The sequence below is a fragment of the Monodelphis domestica genome, chromosome 1, assembly GCF_027887165.1.
Source record: "Monodelphis domestica isolate mMonDom1 chromosome 1, mMonDom1.pri, whole genome shotgun sequence".
NCBI classification, from domain to species: domain Eukaryota; kingdom Metazoa; phylum Chordata; class Mammalia; order Didelphimorphia; family Didelphidae; genus Monodelphis; species Monodelphis domestica.
The window spans coordinates 461,053,968-461,077,520 of NC_077227.1; the positions used below are offsets into that span (position 1 = coordinate 461,053,968).

Sequence of the window (23,553 nt, forward strand, 5' to 3'; positions counted from 1 at the left end):
ATTAACATACATCAACAAGAAGTTTCATGCCTGTGAGATGAGATGGGTTGGGACTTAGTTTCTTTTGGGGATCATTCTTTCCCCTTCCCTAGGGGTGCCAGTGAGGAAGAAAAATAGAATACATGAGAAGTACTTTGAATCCTAAGAAGAGGTAGGAGGAACTGGAGACCAACTTTTCATTTATTGAATGTCTCTCTTTCATAAGTGGGTTTTGGAGAAGAGGGTCTTCCCCCAAGGATCCCTAGGGGGCTTTCCTACCAGCAGCCCAGGGACTCCTTGGGACTTTCCTGTCTATGGGAAAGTACAGGCTGTCTTGAATATATCAGTGAGAAGATGAGCTGAAGAAATAGTCTCCAGGGGAAGGGGCGGAGAAGAGGGGTCTTATGTACCAGAGGGTCTCACTTTCCAAGGACTATCATTAATTGTCTTCAACTTTCAAGAGACTGGAGGCTAGCTGGGGCTTGCCCCTAGATTCCCACCCTCCCAAATTAAAAATTCCGTCTCCTCCCCATGCATAGAAAAGAATGGATTCTAGGTTCTAACTCCCTGAGCCAATCTATAACTCACTTCTAGGTGTAGGGCAATTTAATTTGGGATAATAAGTGTTAACCATCTTCTGCCTGAAGACCAGTGCTTGGGAAAGTGACATATAAACAGATAACTATTGGACAAAATGATGCTTGGGGCATGTATAAGAAAAGTTCAAAATAGATTACTGTGAGCTTTGAGGAAGGAAAGTTCATTAGCAGTGCAGAGGAGAGGCAGGAAATCAGGGAAAGCTTCATGGATAAAGTAATATTTGAGGGGGCCTTGAAAGGATGGATAGGTGTTCATATTGGATGGAAGCTGGGAGGGAACTAGGATGGATTGGGGGCAGGCAATAGGGCATTTGGGGAGGGCGGGAGTGTGTGTGTGTGTGTGTGTGTGTGTGTGTGTGTGTGTGTGTGTGTGTGTGTGTGTGTGTGTGTGTGTGTGTGTGTGTGAAAGCTCTGTGAGACACCAATGGGCAGTGATTTTCTCTGGAGATAAAAGAACTTCCATGCTCAAGAGAACATTTATCATAATATATCTTTAGCATTCAGTTGTCAGTGCACAAGAGTTGATTGTAGATCTGAGTGGAGGGTTGGAGGTGGAGGGAGCGATACATGGGAAAGGAATCAGGTTCTTTAGTCTCCCAGGACTTGGGCTTCCTTCTCCCTCTCCCATATACTACCTGATTCAAACACTGACGTTCACCCCAATCAGTTCTCTTGCTGGAAGAAATTCCCATGTGAGGTGACTTGGGGACAATCTCTGGCCAGACTCTGGCCCTCTATCTCCCCTTCTCCCTTACCCAATCTTTGGGCAGACTTGTTCCATCTTAGGGACATAGAATATTAGAGTCTGAAAGTGCCTTTGATATCATCTAGTGTAACCTCCCACCCAGTGCAGGAATGTCCTCTCTGAGTATCCTTGACAGGGTGTCATTCAGTCTCTGGACACTTCCAGTGTTGGAACTCACTGCGTCATGAGGTCAGCCTTCTTATCTTGTGGTCACCTCCAATGGTTAAAAAGCTCTTTATTCTAAGCTTAAATATGCTGCTGGTGATTTCTAACCCCCTGGTCCTTTAATGATCATCAATCTCTATGAAAATCTTGGTTAGTCATGACTTCAAACAGGTTCCCAGGGACCAGCCAGTTCTCCAGGGGTGGAGATGGCAAGGTTCAGGGGCATATTTTGAATTCCATGAACTTCTACTAAGTATAGGCAAAGTTTTGTGAGCATTATAAAAGCAAATATGAGGAATCTCTTATGGAACTTCTAGCTTAGAAAGGGGGAGAAGACATTACACAGATCACTAATAATACAGTGTTTGGCAAGTTTACTTGTGGCTGATGATTCTCTGAAGGGTGATGTAAGGATTAGACTAGATGACTGCTCAGGCCCCTTCCTAGTTTGATATCTTATATCAGAGAGGTACAAATGCCCTCTCTCTCTCTCTCTCTCTCTGTCTCTCTCTTTCTCTCTTTTCTCCTCCTCCCCTTCTCTCTCCTTATCTCTCTCTCTCTCACACACACACACACATAATCTCTCTCTCTCTTCTCCTCCTCTCCTCTCTCCTTCTCTGTCTCTCTCTTTCTCACACACACATACTCTCTCTCTCTCTCCTTCCCTCCCTCCCTCCCTCCCTCCTCCTTCTCCTCCTCTCTCCCTCTTTCCCTCTCTCCTTCTCCTCCTCCTCCTCTCTCTCTCCCTCCTTCTCCTCCTCCTCCTCCTCTCTCTCTCTCTCTCTCTCTCTCTCTCTCTCTCTCTCTCTCTCTCTCTCTCTCTCTCCCTCCTTCTCCTCCTCCTCCTCCTCCTCCTCTCTCTCTCTCTCTCTCTCTCTCTCTCTCTCTCTCTCTCTCTCCCTCCTTCTCCTCCTCCTCCTCCTCTCTCCCTCTCTCTCTCTCTCTCTCTCTCTCTCCTTCTCCTACTCTCTCCCTCTCTCTTTCTCTCTCCCCCTCTCTCCCTTTCTCTCCCCCCCCTTACCTTCCATCCTAGAATCAATACTAAATATCAGTTCCAAGATTAGAGTGGTAAGGGCTAAACAACTGGGGTTAAGTGACAAAGTGACACAGATAGGAAGTATTTGAGGCCAGATTTGAACCACGACCTCCCCTTTTTCTAGACCTGTTATCAATCCACTGAGCCACCTAGCTGCTCCCATATGTATTGTCTTCTCCCCCCCTCCCCCCCAACAACTGTGTGCCAGGCCCTGGGCTAAGTGCTTTTTTTAAGCCCTTAACTTCCTCTTAGAATCAATGCTAAGTATTGGTTTCAAGGTAGAAGAGCAGTAAGGGCTAGGCAATAGGGTTAAGTGACTTGCCCAGGGTCACATAGCTGGGAAGTGTCTGAGAACAATTTGAACCCCAAACCTCCCATCTCCAGTCTTGGCTCTCTATCCACTGACCCACATTCCTGTCGCCAAAACCCTCTGTTTTGAGAGCTATTGGAAGAGAGAGATCTTCTAGCTGCAGCTTTGGAGGAAGGTTTTGTGACAGTTTGGCCTTGGATAACTATAGGGTCTTAGGCCTTTAGCTGGGAGGTACCTCAGGAACCTTCTAGTCTCTATGCCATTCTGCACATGAGCACAACTCTGTCCCAAAGAGATTCATTGGCTTGTAGTCATTTAATAAGACAAGTAGTAAGCTGCGGGGCATGTGTTTGAGCTATATTAGTGTCTCCTCCCTTGGGTTTATGGCCCCCGTCCCCCCTTCTTTCCCTCTTTGAGAATCTGGACAGGGAGAGAACGAATCGCCCTTCTCTCCTCCCTTCTCCCATTGATCCAATTCTACTCCCTGGGCTACCCGCAGGTGATCCGAAAGGGCTGGCTGACCATCAACAACATCGGCATCATGAAGGGAGGCTCCAAGGAATATTGGTTTGTGCTGACAGCTGAAAACCTGTCCTGGTATAAAGATGATGAGGTGAGTGCCCACCGGCGGGGGCCTGGAGACTGTCCACCCAAAAGGGCAGGGCATGGGATGTAGCCCTCATGTGACCGCAGCCTCACCCCACCCTTTAGGAAGGGTTGGACATCTTGGAAGCATGGACTCCTAGAGTCAGAATAGAGATTATCTAGTCTCATTGCCTGTGAGGCCACCCAGCCCCTTCCCACCTGATGAATCTTGAGTGGCCATAACTCTTGGGGTGCCAATAGAGAAGTCTATCCTTGTAGCTATAGATGGTTAGCAGGGGCCCAGGGCTCAGGATCCAGACCATATGATATTAGCTTGGGCTGTGGGGGAGAACGGTGTGGCAAGAAGGAACTGGCTTCTCTCCAGGGCAAACCTCCCCTTCGTATATCCCCAAAACCTCTAGGGGAAAGGATTGAGAGGCAGGGCCTAGAAAGAGAACACAGAGAACTCCAGCAAACCTTGGAAACATGAAAACACTGACAAAACACTTGGAAACTTGTATAGTGAGGCTTGAGGCTGTGAGTGCCAAGAGGGGGGAGAAGGAAAGCCATTAGAGTTGGGCTAATCTGGGAAGGCTTCTTGGAGGAGGGATGGGAGTTGAGCTGGGTTTTAAAGCATTCAGGTTAACAGAGAAGGAAAGGACAGGAAAAGTCATTCTCTATTGCAGGGGGCTTGAAGGGGGCATTAGAGATATTTGGTGGAGAGGGACTGCTGTGCCACTCTTAGCCCCAAGCCCAGCTGCCTTCCTGTTTTCCCAGCTTCAGGGCGTTCCTCTTTTGTGGCCCCATAGGCCCATGACACATATGAGCCCAGCACCCTTGTTAACCCCTTCCCCCCAACCCCTTCCCAGACCCAGTGGTCAAGGATCTCTGTGAGGTTCCACCTCCTCCTCTTGGGAAGGTGGGAGCTGCCAGGACTTCCCCAATGGCCCCTCTACAAGCTCCCCCCTTCAGAGACCGGACCTCTCCCCATATGCCCCATATCCCTGCATTTGCCTTTGGGCTCCTTTAAGAGCTTGGCTGCTTGGCTCTAACATCTGGATTCCAGAGGTGACCGGGAGGAGTCCTGAGAATGGGGGAAGAGGGGAGGGAGGGGGGAAACTCATGGTAATGAACTTCAGCTGGCCAAGAAGTTGGGAGGAGTTTGGATGGGGGGAAGGAATGAGTCTTTTTCATCTTTGGGGGAACTAGGGGGAAGATGGGGTATGGGGGGGCCAAATCTCTCCAAGAGAGGTGGCAGAAAAAGAGGGGGGTTAGATTTCTGATTCCCTTAAATTCTTGTCATTGGTTTCTTTGACCCCCTACCCTGAGTCTACTCATTCTAGGATGTGTTATTTCCCTATTTCTTCCTCTGGGGTGGGGCCGTAGTGGCTGGCAGACTCCCCTCATTGTGGGGGCAGCCTGGAGGGGGTGTCTGGGCCTCTTTCCCCAGCCAGGGCCTCTCTCGAAGCTCCAGAGCCCCTTTTAAGAAAGGGATGGAGACAGAGGCAATAGCTGGGGAGGGGGGAGTTTTTTGTGTGCCTGTGTGTCCTTCCTCAGGTCTGGGCACCCTCTAGATTTGCCTTGGCCCCTCGCTATCAAAGAGTCCAGGGGCTAGAAGGAGTCAGCTTTCATTGTGACCACAGCTCCTCGTGGCTCTGGGCCCTCCAGAGGGTGTAGAGATGAGCCCCAAACCCGAACCCCTGCCCGCTTCCCCGTCTCCCTCAGGGCTGGATTGCATTGGGCAGGGCATGAGGAAAGCTGGAGTGGGAATACATGGCCCACTATTGGACCGTTATATGTGCGTGTATCTGTGTGCACAGGCATGTGAACATGCTTAAGGGGAACATTAGGCGGGATTGTGTGTCGGGGAATGCTTCTGTGGGGGTGTTTGGGGTGCGAGTGCTGGGCGTGTGTCTGATGGATGAGGCTTTAAGTCTCGGATGGGTGTGTATGTGTTGGGGGTGAGGGTCTCAAATGCTCGGGTGCATGTGTTTGGGGGTGATGAAGGCATGCTTGGGGCATCCAAGTGTGTCTGGAGGGTGTGAGTGTGTGGGACGGGAATCTGCCTGGGGACTGAAATGAGGCGCTAATGATGTGTGCCCCGTGCCATGTTGGAGCATTTGTGTGTTTGGGAGGAATGCTTGGCAATGTTTGATGGTGGAAGTGTGCATGCTTGGGGGAAGGTGGGGGACCGGGAGACCGCTTGGGTCCAGCCAGGAGTCCCTTCTTCGTCACCGTCTCCCCCAATCCCCGGCTCCTGTGGGTAGCACCTTCTCCCCTGCCCTGAAGAACTTTTCGGGAGGGGAGGGAAGGAAAAACAGGGAGAAAATTGTCTCAGATGATGTAGCAATCTGCCCCAAACTTAGCACCTTCTCCGACTTGGGAGCCAGAGGCAGGCAGTCTTCCCCCAGCCTCCCCACAACTCCCCAGCCAGCTCCAGGGCTGATCCACTGGCTCCATCATCTCCCTTCTGGCCCTTTCCCATGCATGTCCCCTTCCCTCCTCCGGTGGCTTCTTTTCCCATGGGCAGCTCCATGCAAAGCAGAGCCCTTACCCTCCCTGATGGCACCCCCCATCTGCCCTCCACCCCCTCCCTGGTCCAGGGGTGAAGAGAGAAGAGGTGGGGAGTCTCGGGCATCTGGAAAAGAGGTGGGAGGGTGGTTCTGGCTCCGATCCCCACCACTGCTGTGCCGCACAATGCCACCTCCATGCCCCGGGCGCGACACCGTGTGTAGCCCAGCCCAGCCTAACCAATGTGCAGACTACTGTACAATATTGGAGTCCTGAACAGATAGTCTAAACACTGGGTAGACGGAGTGGAGTCTGTTGCGTCCTTCTGTCCTGCTGAAGCATCTGGCCGGGGTGGCGGCGGATGGGCAGGCAGCGGAGGTCCCTTCTCCCCCATCCCCTCGTCTAGCTGCCGCTGCAGCTGCTGAGTCTGTCCGGTTCTCCTCTGGAGTGCGGATGCCCCCTGAAACCAGGTCTCTGTGATTTGAGCCCCCTCTCTCCCCGCCCCAGCCGCAGGGGCCTCCCGCCCCGTCGGTGGCCCCCCTCCACTCCCAGCTCCCCTTCTGTCTCATTTGACGTGGCAGGGGTGAGCTTCGAGCCTGGGAAGGAGGGGCCTTCGGGAGGGGAGCCCAGGGGCTGGGGAGAACAGGAAGTAAGAAGGGATAAGGTTGTGCTGGGGGGGAGAAGAGGCAGTTTCTGTACCTTGGTGTCCAAGCCCAGAAATGGAGGGGATCCCGACTGGCGGCAGCCCTGGCCTCCCCCTTCTAATGATTCCAGATGTTCTCTGGGCCATGTGTCCCACTTCCTCTCCCTCCCTTTCTCCCTCCCTCCTCCTCCTTCTCCTCCTCCTCCTCCTCCTTTCCCCCCTCGCAGCCCCACCACTCTCTCCTCTTTGGGGCTGCCCTGCCCAGGATAAAGAGAGCTTTATGTGAAGTTGAGGAGGAACTGGTCAGTGGGGCCCGCCAGCGAAGGGGGGAGCTGGGGCTGGCCAGGCAGGGAGAGCTTCCAGTTACCAGCCACCATATCCCTGCCCAAGGATGGAGGCAAAGGGGACAGCGATCTCCTCCTCCCCACCAAGGCAAATGAACCTTTGAAAATGTTTTCAGTGCCTTCTGGGGAACTGGCCTACGTCTTCCAAAAGGGCCTCCCCCACTTCCTAAAAACTGAAACTGTCCCCCCAGCCAACACACCCGTGACCCATACAGACACCCGCCAACACAGGGATCCATGGGTGCTCCCGCCAACAAATGCCAATACACGAGAGTCCCATGGGGCTCAGCCAGGCGTGGTGCCTTTGCCAAATGGCCTGCCGGGGAGGTGGTCTCTGACCCCATCACCCTGAGGCTCTGCCCTAGGACTCCTTTGCAGATTTTGCCATACATGACATATACACGGGGCTCACAGACACAGCCTAACCTTCCTACCCACCCATAAAAATGTGCACACCCACTTGTTTACGTGCCTCCCTCCCCCTCTGCACATACACATTCTTGCACCCTCATGCACGCGCACACGTGCACACACACACACACACACACACACACACACACACACACACACACACAGAGCCTCCTGATTGCTAACACATGGGCTGGGGGTTGAGCCAGCCCTTTGAAGCTGGGGGCCCCAGGCAGGCCGCTCCACCCCCCCTTCCTGTCTCAGCACTCAGGAAATGAAGTCAGAGGGGCTGATCTAAACCAGGCCCTAAAGCCCAGAGCCAGGGCTGGGAAGGGGTGAGCTGGAAGGATGGGAGCGGGTAGGGAAGGAGAGCCTCAGGCTTGCTTCTGGCCACCCCCCACTGGGGGAGGATAGCCTCTCTCTGGGCTCGTTCTCCGCCTAGCTGGGCTATGGATGCCCGCCTTAGTGGCACCTCCTCTCCCTGCCCCCAGGAGAAGGATGGGCTACAGCAGGGCTGCCAGCAGGGACAGGGGCTTTGGGGTTGTGGCCTCTGCCTTCTCCCTTGAAAACAAAGAAGTACTGAACACCATTGGGACGGTTGACTTGGTTGACTAGAGAAAACCATGCAGCCTCCAGCCTCCTTTTCTCCCCCGGGTTTCTCTGCTCAGGAAATGGCACTGCCGGTGGGGCAGAAGGGCCTTTACAAAACGAGGTGTGAGGAGACAGTCCGAGAAGCGGCCTGGGACTGGCTCCCACTTCCCGTGCACCCTCTCCCAACTTCACTCTTGTGCCCTGCTAGCGCCCTCAGCTTGCCTTATCTTGGAGAAACTGAGCCGATGGTGCCCTCTGGTGCCTACTTTGGGATATACAAAAGCTGCCAAGATGAACTCTGCTGAGAGCCAGGCATTAATTGTCTGGATGGTGAATCGGATGCTGGGGAGCTCCCAGCATGACCCTGGGCGTAACTCCCTACCATCTAACCCCTATCTTTAGGAGAAGGAGAAAAAATATATGCTCCCTGTGGACAACCTGAAGCTTCGGGACGTGGAAAAGGGCTTTATGTCCAGCAAGCATATCTTTGCCCTCTTCAACACTGAACAGAGGTACCTAACGCACTCCTCGCCCTGGCACCTAAAGAGCGTCCCTCCAAGTTTTGCCTTCCAGGAGCTTACTGCCCCCAGAGACATGTACACAGATGAATAGAATGCAAATCAGAATATGATAAATGCATGCAAAAAGAGATGCAAAGTGCTATAAGTTCAAATGAAGGCAGCATCATTCTCAGTTTGGTAGGGTAGGAAGGATGGAAGACGGCTTCCCAGAGGAAGCAGCATGGACTTTGGGTCTTGCAGGATGCCCAGACACTGCCTTTTCTCTCTTGGATAGGACAAAGGATAAGCATGGTGGCATCTTAGATCTAAGCAAAGGGAACCTGAAAAGCAAACGGAGGCTGGCGGCCAGGATGCCCAGCCTCTTCTGTTTACTGTGTGCCTGGGTCCGGGTTGGGTGTTATTCTACAGGAATGTCTACAAGGATTACAGACAGCTGGAGTTGGCCTGTGAAACTCAGGAGGAGGTGGACAGCTGGAAAGCATCTTTCCTGAGGGCTGGGGTATACCCTGAGCGGGTTGGGGTAAGTCCAGGCTTTGTGGACAGGGAAGAGAGTTAGAGCCTTACTTCCCTGATTGAAACATTCCAGGGACTCCAAGAGGGCTCTCCTGTTGTAGAAGATGGGGAAGCCTATCTGAGAGGGGCCTCTTAGCCTTTTTTCCTTTGAGTCCTCTTCAGTGTCCTGAGGGTCTTCTTGCTCAAGGAATCAGACATCAAGAGGCAACCCCCTATGAAAAAAAAAAAACAAACCAACCTTACCTTCTGTTTTAGTATCAATTCTAAGACAGAAGAGGAACAAGAAGTAAGCAAATGGAGTTAAGTGACTTGCCTAGGGTAACCAGGAAGTGTCTAAGGTCAGATTTGAATCCAGATCTTCCTGATTACTGAAATGGAGCTCTATCCACTGTGCTACTTAACTGCCCCTTCTTGGCCCCTTTTTGTTACCTGCTCCAAGGCCTGGGGCCTCCAAGGTTACAGAGATAACCCTGCTGGCAGCAAAAATCCCAGGGTAAAAGTGGTGGGAGCCAGAAGGAAGAGCAGACGTTAAGCAGACTATTCTCTAGAGAAAAACAGAATTCCGATCTCTCTATAATCTTCCCCTTTCTCTGACTTGTTTTGTATTGCACTCCCTTTTCTGTCACAGACAGTACAGCTTCCTGGGTTTCCTCCAATTTGGAGACAATTTCCTATGCTTCCCGCTTTTTTCTTAGCAGTATATGTCCCACTTGATGATTTTTGATATTTTCCCCATTGTTTTTAATAATTCTCAGGTATCTACTATCATTTCTAGAATCTTCTTAAGCATTCCCTATCCCAGCCCCATTACCCTTTTCCCACAAGGAGCCTCCCATCCTTTCCTTTAGACCAAGTGTTCATGGTCTTTTTTTGTTTCTGGATGCCGTTAGCCATCTGGTGAAACCCATGGACCTCTTCTCAGAATGTTTTTAAATCATTGAGAAAAATGCTAAATTTTAGTTGGGCTTGAGCAAAAACAAGGACGTGTTTTTTCCCAGCCAACTTCCTAGACCCTCCTGAACTCTCTCCACAGACCCCTTATGGTTCTTTAGACTCCAAATTAGGAATTCCAACTTTAGACTTTTAGTCTCAAGTCCTTGCCATTCTCCTTGCCTGGGTCACTGAATCTCTCTCCTTTGCTTCTTCCGAATGTTCAATGATATCGTGATCACCTGGGCTTTGGCACTGCTTCCGGATGGTCCCACAGGACAAGGAGAAAGTAAGTGCTTTTACCTAACAAACAGCTATTTACTAATACATGACAATTAGGGACCAAAAAACCCTGCTAGGCTGCTAGGGGCTGGGCCTAGATGGGATGGGATACAGAGTTCTTCAAGAAGCTAGTGATCTGGTGGGGTGATGAGAAATGGGTTAGGATAAATAGAATACAAATTGGAACATACGTTCATAAAAAAGGTTACAAAGTAAGTGCTCTGTGACCAGATGAAGGGAAAGTAAGGAAGGATTTCCTGGAAGAGATGGAATTTAAGCAGAGCCTTGAAGTGTGCCCAGATGCTTTTCCTGCTTGCTGAGGGAATGAGATCAGGCTGAAAGATGAGTGCGGTCTCGGCTTCTCTGGAGTGAGCCCTCTGAGGACAGTAGCAGGGTGAGGGGCAGAGGTAGTTCTGGTACGATGGACTTCCCTGTCCTTCCCCAGGCCAGTGAGACGGAAGAGAATGGCTCGGACAACTTCATGCACTCCATGGACCCCCAGTTGGAAAGGCAGGTGGAAACTATCCGCAACCTGGTGGATTCTTACATGGCCATCGTGAACAAGACTATCCGTGACCTCATGCCCAAAACTATCATGCACCTCATGATAAACAACGTAAGTCAACTCTTGGTACTAGACTAAGGCTCTATGCCAAGGGCTTAGGAAGAGGAAATCCAGACTTTAGAAAAGTTTCATTGGGAAAATAACTCCTGTTTTCCTTGGATAGCTCCTCATCCGATGGGAGGAGGAGAAAGAGAGAGACAGGTCATAGGGTTTAGAGCTGATGAGAGCTTAGAGACCATCTTGGTCACCACCACCTCCTCGTGTGTGCATGCACACACACACACACACATCCCTCATGTGTGCACACGCACACACACACAAACTCACCTCCTCGTGTGCACACACGCATGCACACACACACACACGGGTGCCTGTTTGTTTATGTACTATACATAAAAATTATATATATATATATATATATATATATATATATACAAATATATAAATGTGTCCAAGATGCTGAGCTTGTGGCCAGCTGCTGCAGATTGTCACTCTGGTCAAGGCAGCAGTCTTGTCCTGGCACCCGTAAGAGAAGGCTCTTGGGTGAGCTAGGTTATTAAATTATCTGCAGGCACCCAGCCACTTGTGGAGTACCTTCTGTGACTCCTTGACCCTTAGCAGTGTTCCTTGGGTATGTTTTTCTCAGTTCTCTCTATCTTCCCCCAAATCCCTGTTTGAAAATACTTTTTGTGTGTCTTCTAGAGCTCTGCTTCTCTTTCAACATTGTTGGCTTTGCTTTAGGGCAGGGGTCGGCAAACCATGATCCGTGGCCAAATCCTGCCAATCCCCTTTTTTTGTATGGCCTGTGAATGGTTCCTACACAATTTCTTGCTTTAGGAAGTCCCACTTAATCTGGGGATGTGGGTACAAACAGGAATCTCAAATCGATTTTTTAATAACAGCCCTCAACGTATCTATGCTTCAGCTCCCTGTCTCCCCAAAGTTGCTTTTAACGCATTCACACCATGAACAAGAACACACATACACACATCCAACATACATCTATACTCGATGATCTCTTACTCCCCACCTTCTCCCCCCCCCCCCCCATCCCTCCTCAGGAAGACCCTGTCTCTGCCCGAGGGTCTGATGTAAGGCTGCTCTGGACCTTAGTTTTCCCTTCCAAAAAAGGAGATTGGACCAGGGACTATGGTCCCTTCCAGCTCTAACATTACGTGTTCTAAGATCTTTTGACGCTGATATTTTGTTATGCATGCTGTTCTGTTCTGTGTTCTATGATTTTCTGAAAATGTCTGGCCAAGTTCATAGAGTGTTAGCTAACTGCTGTGTTTTGAGGTTTCCAAAGTGCCGTACTTGTTATTTGAGTTTCACGACAACCCTGTGAGGTAGGTGCTATCAATATCCCCATTTTAGAGATGAAACTGAAATAAGTTAAATGACTTTCCCAGGGTTACACTGCTAAAAAGTAGCTGAGGCAGCATTTGAACCAAGTCTCTGTGATTCTACCCACCTTGCTCCCTAGTTGTCCTAAGGGGCCTTACGTCTGACCATTTAATCCAAACCAGTCTTCTTGCTGAGGAGGAAACAAAATCAGAGAGCAGTGACTTGTCCAAGGTGACTCAGACCCAGTAGCATGGCAGGTGGTAGATGAGGGTCAAGCTGCCTGGCTTTTGGCAAGCCCCAAAGCCCCGCCCCTTCCCAAGTCTTTGCACCCGCTCCGCTTTCAGACCAAGGATTTCATCCACTCGGAGCTGCTGGCCAACCTGTACTCGTGCGGGGACCAGAACACGCTGATGGAGGAGTCCGCGGAGCAGGCCCAGCGGAGAGATGAGATGCTGCGCATGTACCACGCCCTGAAAGAGGCCCTGGGCATCATCGGGGACATCAACACCACCACCATCAGCACGCCCATGCCCCCGCCCGTGGACGACTCCTGGCTGCAGGTGCAGAGTGTACCGGCCGGACGCAGGTACCAGGGGCGGGTCCGGCCGCCCCCTAACCCCGCCCGACCCCGGGGCGGAGGGAGGCGGGCTTTGGGGGCTCCCGGCTAGAGCTAGGGGGATGGGCTGGCCCAGGAGCAGAGATGAGGGTGGGGTGGAGCTTGCTCCAAGGGGTGGGGAGGGGAGGAGAGCAAGGCTCGTAGGCGGGGCTCCCTAAGTACCAGGGGGGGAGGGAAGGACCTGCTGGACTTGCTTTGGGGGTGCCGTCATTCACCTTCTCTCTCCTTTCTCTCCATGGGTTCCCCGCAGGTCGCCCACGTCCAGCCCCACCCCGCAAAGGCGAGCCCCCGCCGTGCCCCCAGCCCGGCCCGGCTCCCGGGGCCCTGCTCCTGGGCCTCCGCCTGCTGGGTCCGCCCTGGGGGGGGCGCCCCCCGTGCCCTCCAGGCCGGGGGCTTCCCCTGACCCATTTGGACCACCCCCTCAGGTGCCGTCAAGGCCCAACCGTGCCCCCCCGGGGGTTCCCAGGTGAGCGGGGGAGGGTGGTTCAGGGGAGGGTAGGTGTCTTGGGGTCCCCGCCTTTCAGGATTCAGGACAGGGAGGGCAGAGGTCTGCAGAATTCCTATGATGCCCGGGGCGCTCTTTGCACCCTGGCAGCAGCCCCGCCCCCAAAGAAGGACAGGGCAGGCAGGTAAGCCGGGGGCTCTGTGTCCCTCCTCCGGCAGTGGGCAGGAAGGAACTGCCCAGGATTCCAGAGTCCTGGGGAGGACCGGAGAGTAGTTGGAGGAGGAAAGCTGCTAGCTTCCTGAGGACTAGGATGCAGCTTTCAATTGACTGATCTTTTTGGAGCCCAATGAGAGAGCCTGGGAGGAGGGGGAGGGGTGTTGCCTGCCTGGCAAGGGTTCATTCAGAACCATTCTATGCCTTCTTCCAGCAGAAGCAGCCTGTAATAACTCAATGGGCTGTGGATCTGGGCTCTGGGGTGCATGGCGCTTCTTCACCTACCTTCACTCATCTCTGCACTCCCCACCCCGCCTTGCCCAGCTCCTCTGTCTTTTCTCTGCAAACTGATCTCCTTCCCTTCTCTCCTTCCCTTCTCCCCTCTTCTTTATCCCCTGGGCACAGGGTGCCTGTGCCCCTCCCTCTCCCTCAGTGGATGAAGGGACACATTGGGAGCTGGGTACCCCTAAGGGCTGCCTGGTGCTTCCTGTGCTCATTGCAGCCCCCTGAGGCACCCTGAAAAGCCTCTGCCCCCTCCCTAAGTATAAAATGAGTGGCTTCCTCTGAAGTTCGCCATCTCCTGCCAGGAAGGAAGCAGCTGTCCCTCTTGATGCTTCCCCTCCCCAATGGCCTTGAGTCTTATCAGTTGCCCCCATGGCCCCCTCTGTTGGCACACCTGGCCTGCCTTTTGGGTCCCCTAGAGCAAAGGCCACAGCTGTGTGCAGTGGGGAAGGTATGTGGTACGTGTGTGCGTGCGTGGGTGTGCAGATGTCTGAGTGTACAAGAGAACATTGCGTGTGCTTCCATTCAGGAATTGGGAAACAGGATGCCCCGAGTAGACCTTTGAGCATCCTGACAAAGTTTTTTCCCTACCCCTACGCCAGCAAGTCCTAAACATAAGGAAAGAGGTTCCAGATCCTCTCTTTATTGCATCTTCCTATCTCATACCCCAAAGACTAATTTTAGTCTGATTTTTTTTGGGGGGGGGGGTTCTATTCATTGTAAGGAATCAAAGTGAAATCAGCATCATCATGTCATAGTCGGAAGGGCCGGATGGAGAACAGTAGCCTGTCTGGACCCCACCAGGAGCTAATCATGATTATTTTCGAATAATAATTATTAGCTTACCAGAAGCTAATAATAATTGTTCGGTAACCTTAATGTTTATCTAGCCCAACCCCCTTATTTAATAGAGGAGGAAGCTGCTAGTAATCGATGGAGACAGAATTCAAATCCAGGTCCCCTGATCTCATCTCTAAATACTATTCCTCCTGCTCCATGCTGCCCAGTAGAAGTCTGATTTTTCCTTAGAGTAAATGGCTAGGAGATATTAACTTCTTTCTTTGGCCTGTGAAGACCAAGAGACAAGTGGAGTGAGACTCCCTATAGTCAGAGCAGCATTGTGAGCTAGGAGTTGATTCCTTCATCCCTTAGGTGCTCTAGTAAATTGGATCATTCAGTTTATACTTTGACCACAGCCCTATACTTATTGGAATCCTTGCTCTCAAGTAGTTCACAATGTGGCTAAGACATCTAGCAATGAGAGGTCAATTAAGATCTAAACAGTGTGGTCTGGACCAGAAATGCTCCAGGAATTCAGAGAAAGGAGAGATTTGAGGGGGCTGGAGAGAAGTCTTCAAAGAGGTGGCATTTGAGTTGGGTCTTGAAGGATTTTAAGGAGAGGAAGAGGGTAGATGGAATAAAGAGGGACAGAACAGTAACTAGGGTAAGACCAGTAGGGCTTTGTCTTTATTAATTAAAAATTAAAATTTAATTTTGAAAAATGCAAAAAAAAAATCAAATTAGAGACAGCCCTGTCTTGGAGATGTTTTTCTTCTCCCGCCCATCCATGCTGGTCAGTCCTTCAGCAATATAGAAAACTTCGTGTCCTTTTCCCCCTTGGAAGTTGCATTCTGGCCCTGCACCTTTTTTCCTTCTCGTCAGAAGCCAGTCTTTGAGTATTATAGAAATTTCATGCTCTTCTAGGGACAAGCTTCCTTCCTGGGGCTGCATGCCATGTACAAAAAATTGCTAGGCAAGGCTTTGAGAATGAGGTTGGGGAAGGCCCTCTTGGACAGAAAGAAAGAGACAGAAATATGTGGCGACCAATGAAAAAACTAGCCTCTCCAGAGCAGAGTGCATGTACGGGGAGGGATTGGGTGCCAGTCTGAGGAGTGTGGATTTGCAGAAGGTCACTATTTAGGATCTAGAGCAGGCATATTTCTCATTGTCCTCTGGGAGCCACACTTTTTCCAGAGGGCATGGGGTCATGCAGGTGACTAGCCTAGCTAAAATATGGCCCCTTTCAGAGGTCTGAGCCCACAGCTTAGCAACCTCTATCTGGGGAGCCTGGAACTGGACATTGTTTCTGATTGGAGAGCAGCATCCCCGCTTCTGTGCCCTGAGTTGCTCCAACAGAACTTCCTAGATCGAGTAGGCACTGGAGAGCAAAGGGAGTGGTCATGGGGAGTCCCTCAACAGATCAGGTCCAGGAGCATGTGGGTGAAGTTGCGTGTCCCTTTGTGAGCACACTGTGGAGCATTTGCACATGCCTCTGTGTGCCTGCTGCTCCTGGAAGGGCAAGCTTCTTTGTTGTGAGCGGGCCCACGCGTGTGTTCCCATGTATGTGCTGAGTGGATGCATGTCTGAACCATGCTGCACGTGCAGGCTGGTGAGAGCAAAGTATGGGCTCAGTGGGGGTAGAAGAAAGAGGACTTGGCATTCCTGTGAGCATTTGTGTCAGTGTGCATGCGAAGCTGTGGGCCTCCGTGCATGTGTGTGTGTATGTGTGTCGCCCCCTGCCAACAGCCCAGCCTGGCCCTTTGCATTGATCAATGTGAACTGCCCTGTTGATTTCGTGTTGTCTTTCAGAATCACTATCAGTGACCCCTGAGGACTCCCGCCACGGTAGGTGCTGGTCTCCCAGCCTGTGCTGCATGAATCAGTGTGTCCCATCCTCTGCCCCCTGACCTTGCCAGCTCCCTGCCTTGGGAGAGGGCAGCCGCAGAGGGTATGGAAGCCAGGCTCCCAGCTCCAAACAGATGTCCTACCCAGTCCCTCCTCCAGCTCCAGATGTCTTCTTTCTACCCTATCAGCCCCCTATGGGCACTGCCTCATCACCTCTGACTCATTCTCTCCTCTTGGCTGTTTGCCGACATTCTGGGTCTCAAAGCTTTGGTACCATGCCCAGGGAAGGCAAGGCAGGCAGGCACCCCCTTAGCGGAGGCAAACAGGGGCCTCTGGGAAGCTGTCAAGGCCAGCATATGCTCTGTGCTCAGGGATCCCTCCTGCAGGGCCTCTCTAGTGTCAGAGGACAAAATGTTTAGTGTGGCAGGGATATAACCCCAGTGTCTTAAGAGGTCATTTCAGCTTGGATTTCTGGAAAAAGCTTAATTCTTTTGGACTTGAGATGGAGATACAACCTCACCCCATTTCAGTATCCTCAGATCTAGAATAGCAAAGTACCTGAAAAACTGGGTTCTGAGTTCTAGAACTTTTCTAGGATACAATAGTCTTGGTTCCCACCCATGTTAGCATCTGAACAGTGGCTCAAGAAGGTAGAAGCAACCCCAGGAAAGGATCAAAAGGCCATGAGGTTGATACACAAGCACCCCTAGCATCCCATCTGTCTAGGTCCTATTTTGGAAAACTCCTGGTCCTTTGGAGGCCCCTCCTTGGCATTCATTCTAATCCAGTATCACTTGGACAGACATGCTATGGGTGAGCCCATGGAGAGTCACTTCAGGGTCTGCACTGCCCTGCCAACGTTGGGCTATTAGTTGGATTAGTTGTATTCCCCACCCTTAACCTTGACCCTGAACAAGATGGTTATATTGGAGACTCTATAAGAACTCTCACTAGCTATCACTGTGTAGGGGCCTTGTAAAGCTCATTTGGGCTTATTGCCCAGGAACCTCCACTTGCTTACTGGTGTCTGTCTGGCCAGTCCTTGGGAGGGCATGTGCTGTCAAACCAAGAGCAGCTTCCTCAGCTCTGGTGTGGTAGTGTGTATCCTCCCAGGGACAGACATATCCTCTGGAGTTGCCAGAGAGTGATCGGACCTTGACCTAGGTATCCTGTGCGGCAGCAGTACCCTAAACTTATGGGCTCTGCTTGGTGACCTGGCCTGGAATTTTCCTGGCTGCCCGAGTCTAACAGATATCCCAAGCTGGGCCTCTGGGCATTGCCCAGTGTAAAATGAAGCAGCTCAGAGCACCAGTAAACTCTCCAACATATTTGTGCCCCACTGATTCTTAACTCTGCTTCTCCCCAGCAGGAAGGGCCCGGCCTCACCTACGCGACCTGCTGTCCCCCGACCGGCTGAGCCTCCCCTCTTAGACTTATAACCTTGAGGCCTGTAGGCCACTGGCACCCATTGCATGTTCACACTAAGGGAGGAACCTTTAGGTTCTCCACCCCTACCAAGGAGGCTGTCAGTGCCTGAGGGAACAGATAGTATCCTCAGCCACCTGCCCCTGGAGCTTCACCTTTAGACTTAGCCCTCTTCACCCAGTGTTTTCCAATCTTTAAATCTAATCTCCAACTGGATGTTTGCTGGGTGGGGTAGAAACCATGGAGCTGTCTTAAAACAAAGGGGCTCTCCTTTGGGGCAGACAGGCCTAGGTCTGGGACTGTGGGAATATAGAGACAGAGCATATGATTAGCAGCTTCTGGTGTGGCGCCTTGGGTGCAGTGAATGTATGGAGAGCGTATGGATGTGTGGGGAAATGTTGGCTCTTTGGTGGGGAGTAGGGAATCAAACTAGCCTCCTCTCCCATCTCCCTACAAAGCCCAGGTTCTCTCGGCTAATTCTGGGTGCCCCTACCTTTCCTTTCCATTCCAGTGCTTCCTCTCTCCTTTCTGGTTGCAATCCAATTTCCTTTCCGCCTTATTTGGCTGCTACAAATGGTGGGGTGGGAAGGGGTTTGGTCACATCTGCGGTTTTCCTACCTTACCAGTTTTCTTCCCCTCCTTTTCTTTCCCTGTTTTCTCTTCAACTGCCAGCCGAGCGGGTCAGGCAAGTCCATCCCGTCCTGAGAGCCCTAGACCCCCCTTCGACCTCTAACCAGCTCCTTCCTCCTTGGTGACACCCTCTCCCTAACCCTTTTACTGCTGTTCTGTGACTGATGGTGGCTGCCCTCCCAAACTTCTCCATGAATTGGTCTGTCATAGTTGTGAGCTGACATATATCCAGGTGTGACCTTAGTGAAAACCTGTGCTCAGAAAATGCCCCCTCTGTGGTATTTCTCCCACCCAAAACTTCTATAAATATCTATAAATACACAACATACATACATACATATTAAAAATATATAGAGAGAGGAACACAACCTTGCTCAGGTTGGAAGTCAAACCATCTGCTGTCCTTGTGGAGTTTTGTTGCCCAAGTAGAAGGGGATGTTGTTGCTCTGGATTCCCCACCCCCAAAAACGTTCCATCCACCTGGCCATTCCTTGAGCCCCACTGTCTCACCCATGCCAGGGACAGCGGGGCACTCCTCCTTCCTGTTGATGTGTGAGTGCTGTATCAGTGGCTGCTATGGCTCTGTCACTTCTCTCTGTTGCGCTGTCTCTTGGCCGAGAATAAAATTCATTTCTGTATGACACCAAACTTGCCTTGGTTGGATTGCTGTCTCTGTCGACTAGGGGGTCTTGGGGTGTGAGGTCTAGATACCAGCTCCCAGGGTGAAAAGGAAGAACAAAGAGCACCAGATGCCAACTTGGGAAAGAGACTGGGTTCCTGTCTTTTCATCTAGGTCCCATGAACTCCTATAACTGTCATGCTCCAAGGAATGAATGTTAAATTCTTTCAATCTAGGCTTGAAAGAGGAGTTCTTGCTCTGGACTTTTTTGGAGAACCAGGGACTAACATGATCCATTTTAAAAATAATATACAATAACAAGTTTCCACACAAGTTTTCCTAAGCTATATGATTGAACTTATTCTCCCGTCCCTTTTCCTTCCCCTTCCCGGTGCTGGCAGGAGATTCTATCTGGGTTATGCATGTCAGCATGATCTAGTCTAGCACCACAAATTGATAGGGAGAAAAGTCTTTGGCAAAGAGTCAGGTGTTTGGGTTTTTTTGGCTCTCACTGATTATTGTGGGCCCTGAGGTGAATGAATCACTTTCCCCTTTTATAAAATGGGGTCAATTGAACTAGAAGATTTCACAAGTCCTTTCTAGCTCCAACAACAACTCCAACACTGAAGGCTTTTTGTGGTCCAGGGGGCTTTAAGATGGGCCTCCTGCAAGGATGGATTCATATCCTGTTCAAAAGGCACATGTAGTACATTTCTTGAGAATGTATACCCAAGGAAATTTTTTTAAGGGGAGGAATGTTTTCATAATGGAATGAATCCAATCATAAAGAACATTTTAATTTATCAACATTTTTTGGAACAGCTAAGTTTTACTTAAAAATACAAATTTAAAGAACATGGTACAACTTTTGGGAGAAACATTAAAGTATGCCCGAGTCACACACTGAAGTCATACCTGTCTGTGTGTATCTCATAAAGCAATAGCCCATTTGTGCCAGAATGACTTCTCCCCCACTGTCTAGGCCCCAGAGAAGAGACCCAAGGCAAAACAGTGGGGAAAGCCTAGATGGTAACAGGGTAAAGAGGAGAACAGCAGGGTGCCCTACATTACTTGCAGTTGATGGAATTAAGATTGGAACAGCTAAGCCCCTAGTGAGAACAACCCAGTTGCAGACATGGTCAGGAAGAAGGGAGGGTAGGGTCAGCTAGAAGGCCTAATGACAAATAATCCTAGGAACCATAGGGCAAGAAGACATGGGACTGACAACATTGGCTGAATTCATTTATTCCGAAAGAGAAAAGCAAAAGAAACAGGAGTCGAATCACCCAGGAATTAGAACCCCGTCCCCTCTTCCTTCCCCTGCATTGTGCCACCAATAAATAGTTTCCCCATTCCCCAAATAATTATTAGAACATTGCTCCATATTAAACCTGTCCTGCTTCAACTCTTATCATACAGGGTGGTAGCCTGCTCAGGGGTATCTGCCCTCAGTTGGGCCACCCCTAGAATATACAAAATGTTACACAGATACAGTATGTACACTCAAGGGCTACAAAGCTCGCTCCCTTGTCCAATGGAGTCCCTGCCCCTTCTGCTACCCTATCCCATATATCCCATTATTGCAAGCCTTGCCCACCCTGATGCCCACCAAAAGTGCTGCCTACTGCCACCTTCCAGCCCCAAGGACCATGATGAGATGCCAACTTATATGAGGCAGTACCTTCTTGCCCCACACCCACCAAGCACCCCCAGCCACTCCCTGTCCCCCAGAGAGGTAAGCCAAGCCCTAGGCCTTCCAAACAAACTGCCTTTATTCAGCCACTTGCTCTCCCGTTTTTGGCTGGAACGAAATTAAGACTCAGGCCTAGGAAGGGATAAACAGCCCTGTGGGGTGGGCATCAAGGGGCCCCACACTAACCTGTGCACCCCCCCCACGCCAGATGCCAGGGGTGGAAAAGGGGACCACCATTCCCTTGAGCCCACCTAACTATTCTAGAGTTGGAGGTAGGGTGGGACAAAAGGTCCTGCTGCCCTTAGCTTAGAGCCCAAGTCCACTTCCTCCTATCACCCCACCATTAGATCACCATGATCTTGACCTCATCATTCTCATCGGCTCGGTAGAAGAAGGGGATACAAGGGTTTTCTCCCAAGCCCCCTGCCCGATCCCTGGGGTTCTGGATCTCCCGCAACAACTGCATGATCTGTTGGGTTGTGGGATCATCTGGGCGAGGCTGGTTCAAGGGGGGCTCACTCACAGTGGACACAAGCTCCGTCTCATCAGTCAGGCTCACTTCCCGGAGGCCTGGGAGAGACAGGGTAGTAAGACACTCTGGCAGGCTGTAACTCACCCCCATTGCTATCCTATTCTTAACCCCCAAGAGGCTGCTTCTATATTTACTTTCCCATGTTCTACTTACCCTCTTTGTCTGGAGGACTGAGATCCAGGTGGCCTTCAGGGCCAGGGTTGGGGCTGCTCTCCCCAGCAGGCCCTGAAGATGCCTGGGTGACAGCTAAGAACTTGTTGAACCACTCATTTCGCTCACCCACTAGCCGCAACACCAATTCCTGCAGTTCTAGAAGCTTCATCTGGCAAAGGGAGAGGAGAGACTTGAGCTCCTGGGCTCTTCCGGGTATGACTGTTCCCTAATCTAGTTATGAGGGTGGAAAAAAAGGATTGGCTAGGATCCTGAAGTGAGACCTAGCTCTTCTCCTTCTCAAGGAAGCAGAGATGCTAACCAACCTTCATCTCTTCTTTGTCCTGGGCCAACCGACTGATATATTCCTCTTTCTCCCGATGCCTTTCCTTTAGCACGGCTCTCTGGCTCTGGTATAGTGCAATGTATTCACCTAGGATGGAGATAGGAGGATATCTGATTCAGGTGAGACTCTTCAATGCCCTGGGCTCCCTCACAACAGAACATTTAGCCCACTTATGTTACTCCTGCATACCTGGCCTCCCCCATCAGTCATACTTTCCTCTCTCCCGCCTTCCCCCTACTCTTTCCCACTTCTGCTCCCCATGCCTCTCCTCACCAATGGTGTCTGTTTCTCCAGAGAGCTGGATACACCGATGTTCCAGCTCTTCCATTCGTTCCTGAAGATCCACTTTCTCCTGCATCAGTTCTGTGAATCGGGCCTAGGGCCCCAAAGGGGTCAGCTCCTCACTGCAGAACCACTATGCTTGTATCCCCTCCCTAACTTGACCCTATGCCCCTATCCCCCTTAGGACCTCACCTGAAGTTTCTCCATGGCAGCCTGCAGTGCCTGGTGTACTTCCCTGGGCACATTATCCCCACTCAGCACTGTGAGGGAAGGGCCAGGCTGTTGCTGGGGCCGGGCCACCTCTTGCATCAGACGCCGGCATTGTAGTTGCTGTTCCTTTAGCTGCTGCCATAGTCGGCCCCGCTCTTCTTCCATATGGGACAAAGCTGAATTCAGGAATGCCACCTGGGGCCAGAGAGGCAGGAGTGGGGGAGATGGTGAAAAGAACCAGTTCAGGCAACTTTAAACAAGAGAGGTTTTAGGGGGGAGGTAGTGTTAGAAATGGAGCAGGTACCTATAAGGTAAGCCACCATCCATGGGCCTGGGAACCTTAACTAGAAGTAGGGGATAGAACATGTGTAGCTGGTGGAAAGGGAGAAAATCATGCTCACCATGGCCTCCCGACTTTCAAAGTCCTCAGGGATGCTTAATGCTGGTCGAGGAGCTCCCTCCATTTCTTCTTCAGCCGACAATTCATCTCCTATTGGAGTTAGAGAGAGGCAGTATGATACAGTAGGAAGATCACTAGCAATTAACACCAAACAGAATTCTAATTCTAGACTTGACACTGAGTGAATGTGTTCCCTGGGGCAAACTGCATCATCTCTTTGGGTTCCTTAAGCTACTTATCTGAATGAGGGGACCAGACAAGATGATCTCCAAGGCTTTTTTTTTAGCACTACTGGTCTATCTACATTTCTAGATGGGATAGCTAGGTTGTTCTGTGGATAGACAGGCCTGGAGATAGGAGATTCCTGGGTTTCAATTTGGCCTCAGATACTTCCTAGCTATGTGACCCTGGGCAAGTCATTTAACTTCAATTGACTTGCGCTTACCTGCTCTTCTGCCTTAGAAGTAATACTTAGTATTGATTCTAAGACAGAAGGGTTTAAAAAAAAATAACTGGTTCTAGGAAATGTCCTTCATCTGATCCCTTTTATACTCTCCTAGCAGGATTGTAGTTTCCTCTCACCTTCCCTAGGTTCTGGTATAAGGCTGAGCTGGGCCTGCAGCTGCTGGTTTTCTTGGGTAGCAGCCTCCAGGCGCTCCTGTGGAGAAGGGATGACATTAGCTTTTGGGTGGCTCACTTATTGTCCTTTGAGGGAGGAGCCAAAGGCCTTCTCACCTGAGTCTGAAGCAGTTCTTGTCGGGCCAAGTCTGCCGCTACCTTCCCCTGTACTTCCTCATGCTGTAGCCGGTCCATGAGCTGGGTCTGCAGTAGGAACTGCTTGTGAAGTTCATCCTTCTCAATGGCCAGCTGCTGGTAGGCTGCCACGTATTGCTGCAGGTGGCCCAGGTACTGATCCCGCTGCTCCTGTAGCCCTTGGGCTTCCTGGGTCTTCAACTCCATCTATGAGGCCCAGGATCCAATGAGCAATGGGGGTGGGAAGCCCTGTCTACAGCC

The 23,553-nt window shown here is 51.0% G+C and overlaps 2 protein-coding genes and 1 non-coding gene across 31 annotated transcripts in view; 1 reads left to right on the forward strand and 2 right to left on the reverse strand.

The window, feature by feature from the left end:
- DNM1 (dynamin 1) overlaps positions 1 to 18,955 on the forward strand; it is a 69,312-nt gene extending 50,357 nt beyond the window's left edge. For 4 of the 15 annotated variants that reach the window (XM_056812510.1, XM_056812503.1, XM_056812509.1 and 1 more), the window contains 8 exons: positions 3,334 to 3,447; positions 8,319 to 8,428; positions 8,846 to 8,957; positions 10,158 to 10,169; positions 10,608 to 10,778; positions 12,416 to 12,657; positions 12,938 to 13,153; positions 17,619 to 18,955. In XM_056812510.1, coding sequence (XP_056668488.1) covers positions 3,334 to 3,447; positions 8,319 to 8,428; positions 8,846 to 8,957; positions 10,158 to 10,169; positions 10,608 to 10,778; positions 12,416 to 12,657; positions 12,938 to 13,153; positions 17,619 to 17,691 — 1,050 coding nt within the window. In that variant the 3' untranslated portion in view covers positions 17,692 to 18,955. Of the gene's footprint in view, positions 1 to 3,333; positions 3,448 to 8,318; positions 8,429 to 8,845; positions 8,958 to 10,157; positions 10,170 to 10,607; positions 10,779 to 12,415; positions 12,658 to 12,937; positions 13,154 to 13,402; positions 13,405 to 16,216; positions 16,253 to 17,618 lie in introns of all 15 variants that reach the window. The other 11 variants (XM_056812512.1, XM_056812511.1, XM_056812505.1 and 8 more) reach the window with 8 other exon arrangements.
- On the reverse strand, positions 6,153 to 6,241 carry MIR199B-1 (microRNA mir-199b-1). Its single transcript, NR_032190.1, has one exon. It is a non-coding gene; the product is annotated as a microRNA mir-199b-1 (primary transcript).
- Positions 18,956 to 20,155: 1,200 nt separating the features above from the next.
- The window catches only part of GOLGA2 (golgin A2), a 42,990-nt gene continuing 39,592 nt past the window's right edge, over positions 20,156 to 23,553 (reverse strand). For all 15 annotated transcript variants that reach the window (XM_056812502.1, XM_056812501.1, XM_056812494.1 and 12 more), the window contains 8 exons: positions 23,275 to 23,499; positions 23,122 to 23,197; positions 22,541 to 22,629; positions 22,122 to 22,334; positions 21,921 to 22,023; positions 21,628 to 21,734; positions 21,305 to 21,473; positions 20,156 to 21,189 (listed from right to left, as the gene is read on the reverse strand). In XM_056812502.1, the coding sequence (XP_056668480.1) occupies positions 20,963 to 21,189; positions 21,305 to 21,473; positions 21,628 to 21,734; positions 21,921 to 22,023; positions 22,122 to 22,334; positions 22,541 to 22,629; positions 23,122 to 23,197; positions 23,275 to 23,499 (1,209 nt within the window). In that variant the 3' untranslated portion in view covers positions 20,156 to 20,962. The remainder of the gene's footprint in view (positions 21,190 to 21,304; positions 21,474 to 21,627; positions 21,735 to 21,920; positions 22,024 to 22,121; positions 22,335 to 22,540; positions 22,630 to 23,121; positions 23,198 to 23,274; positions 23,500 to 23,553) is intronic.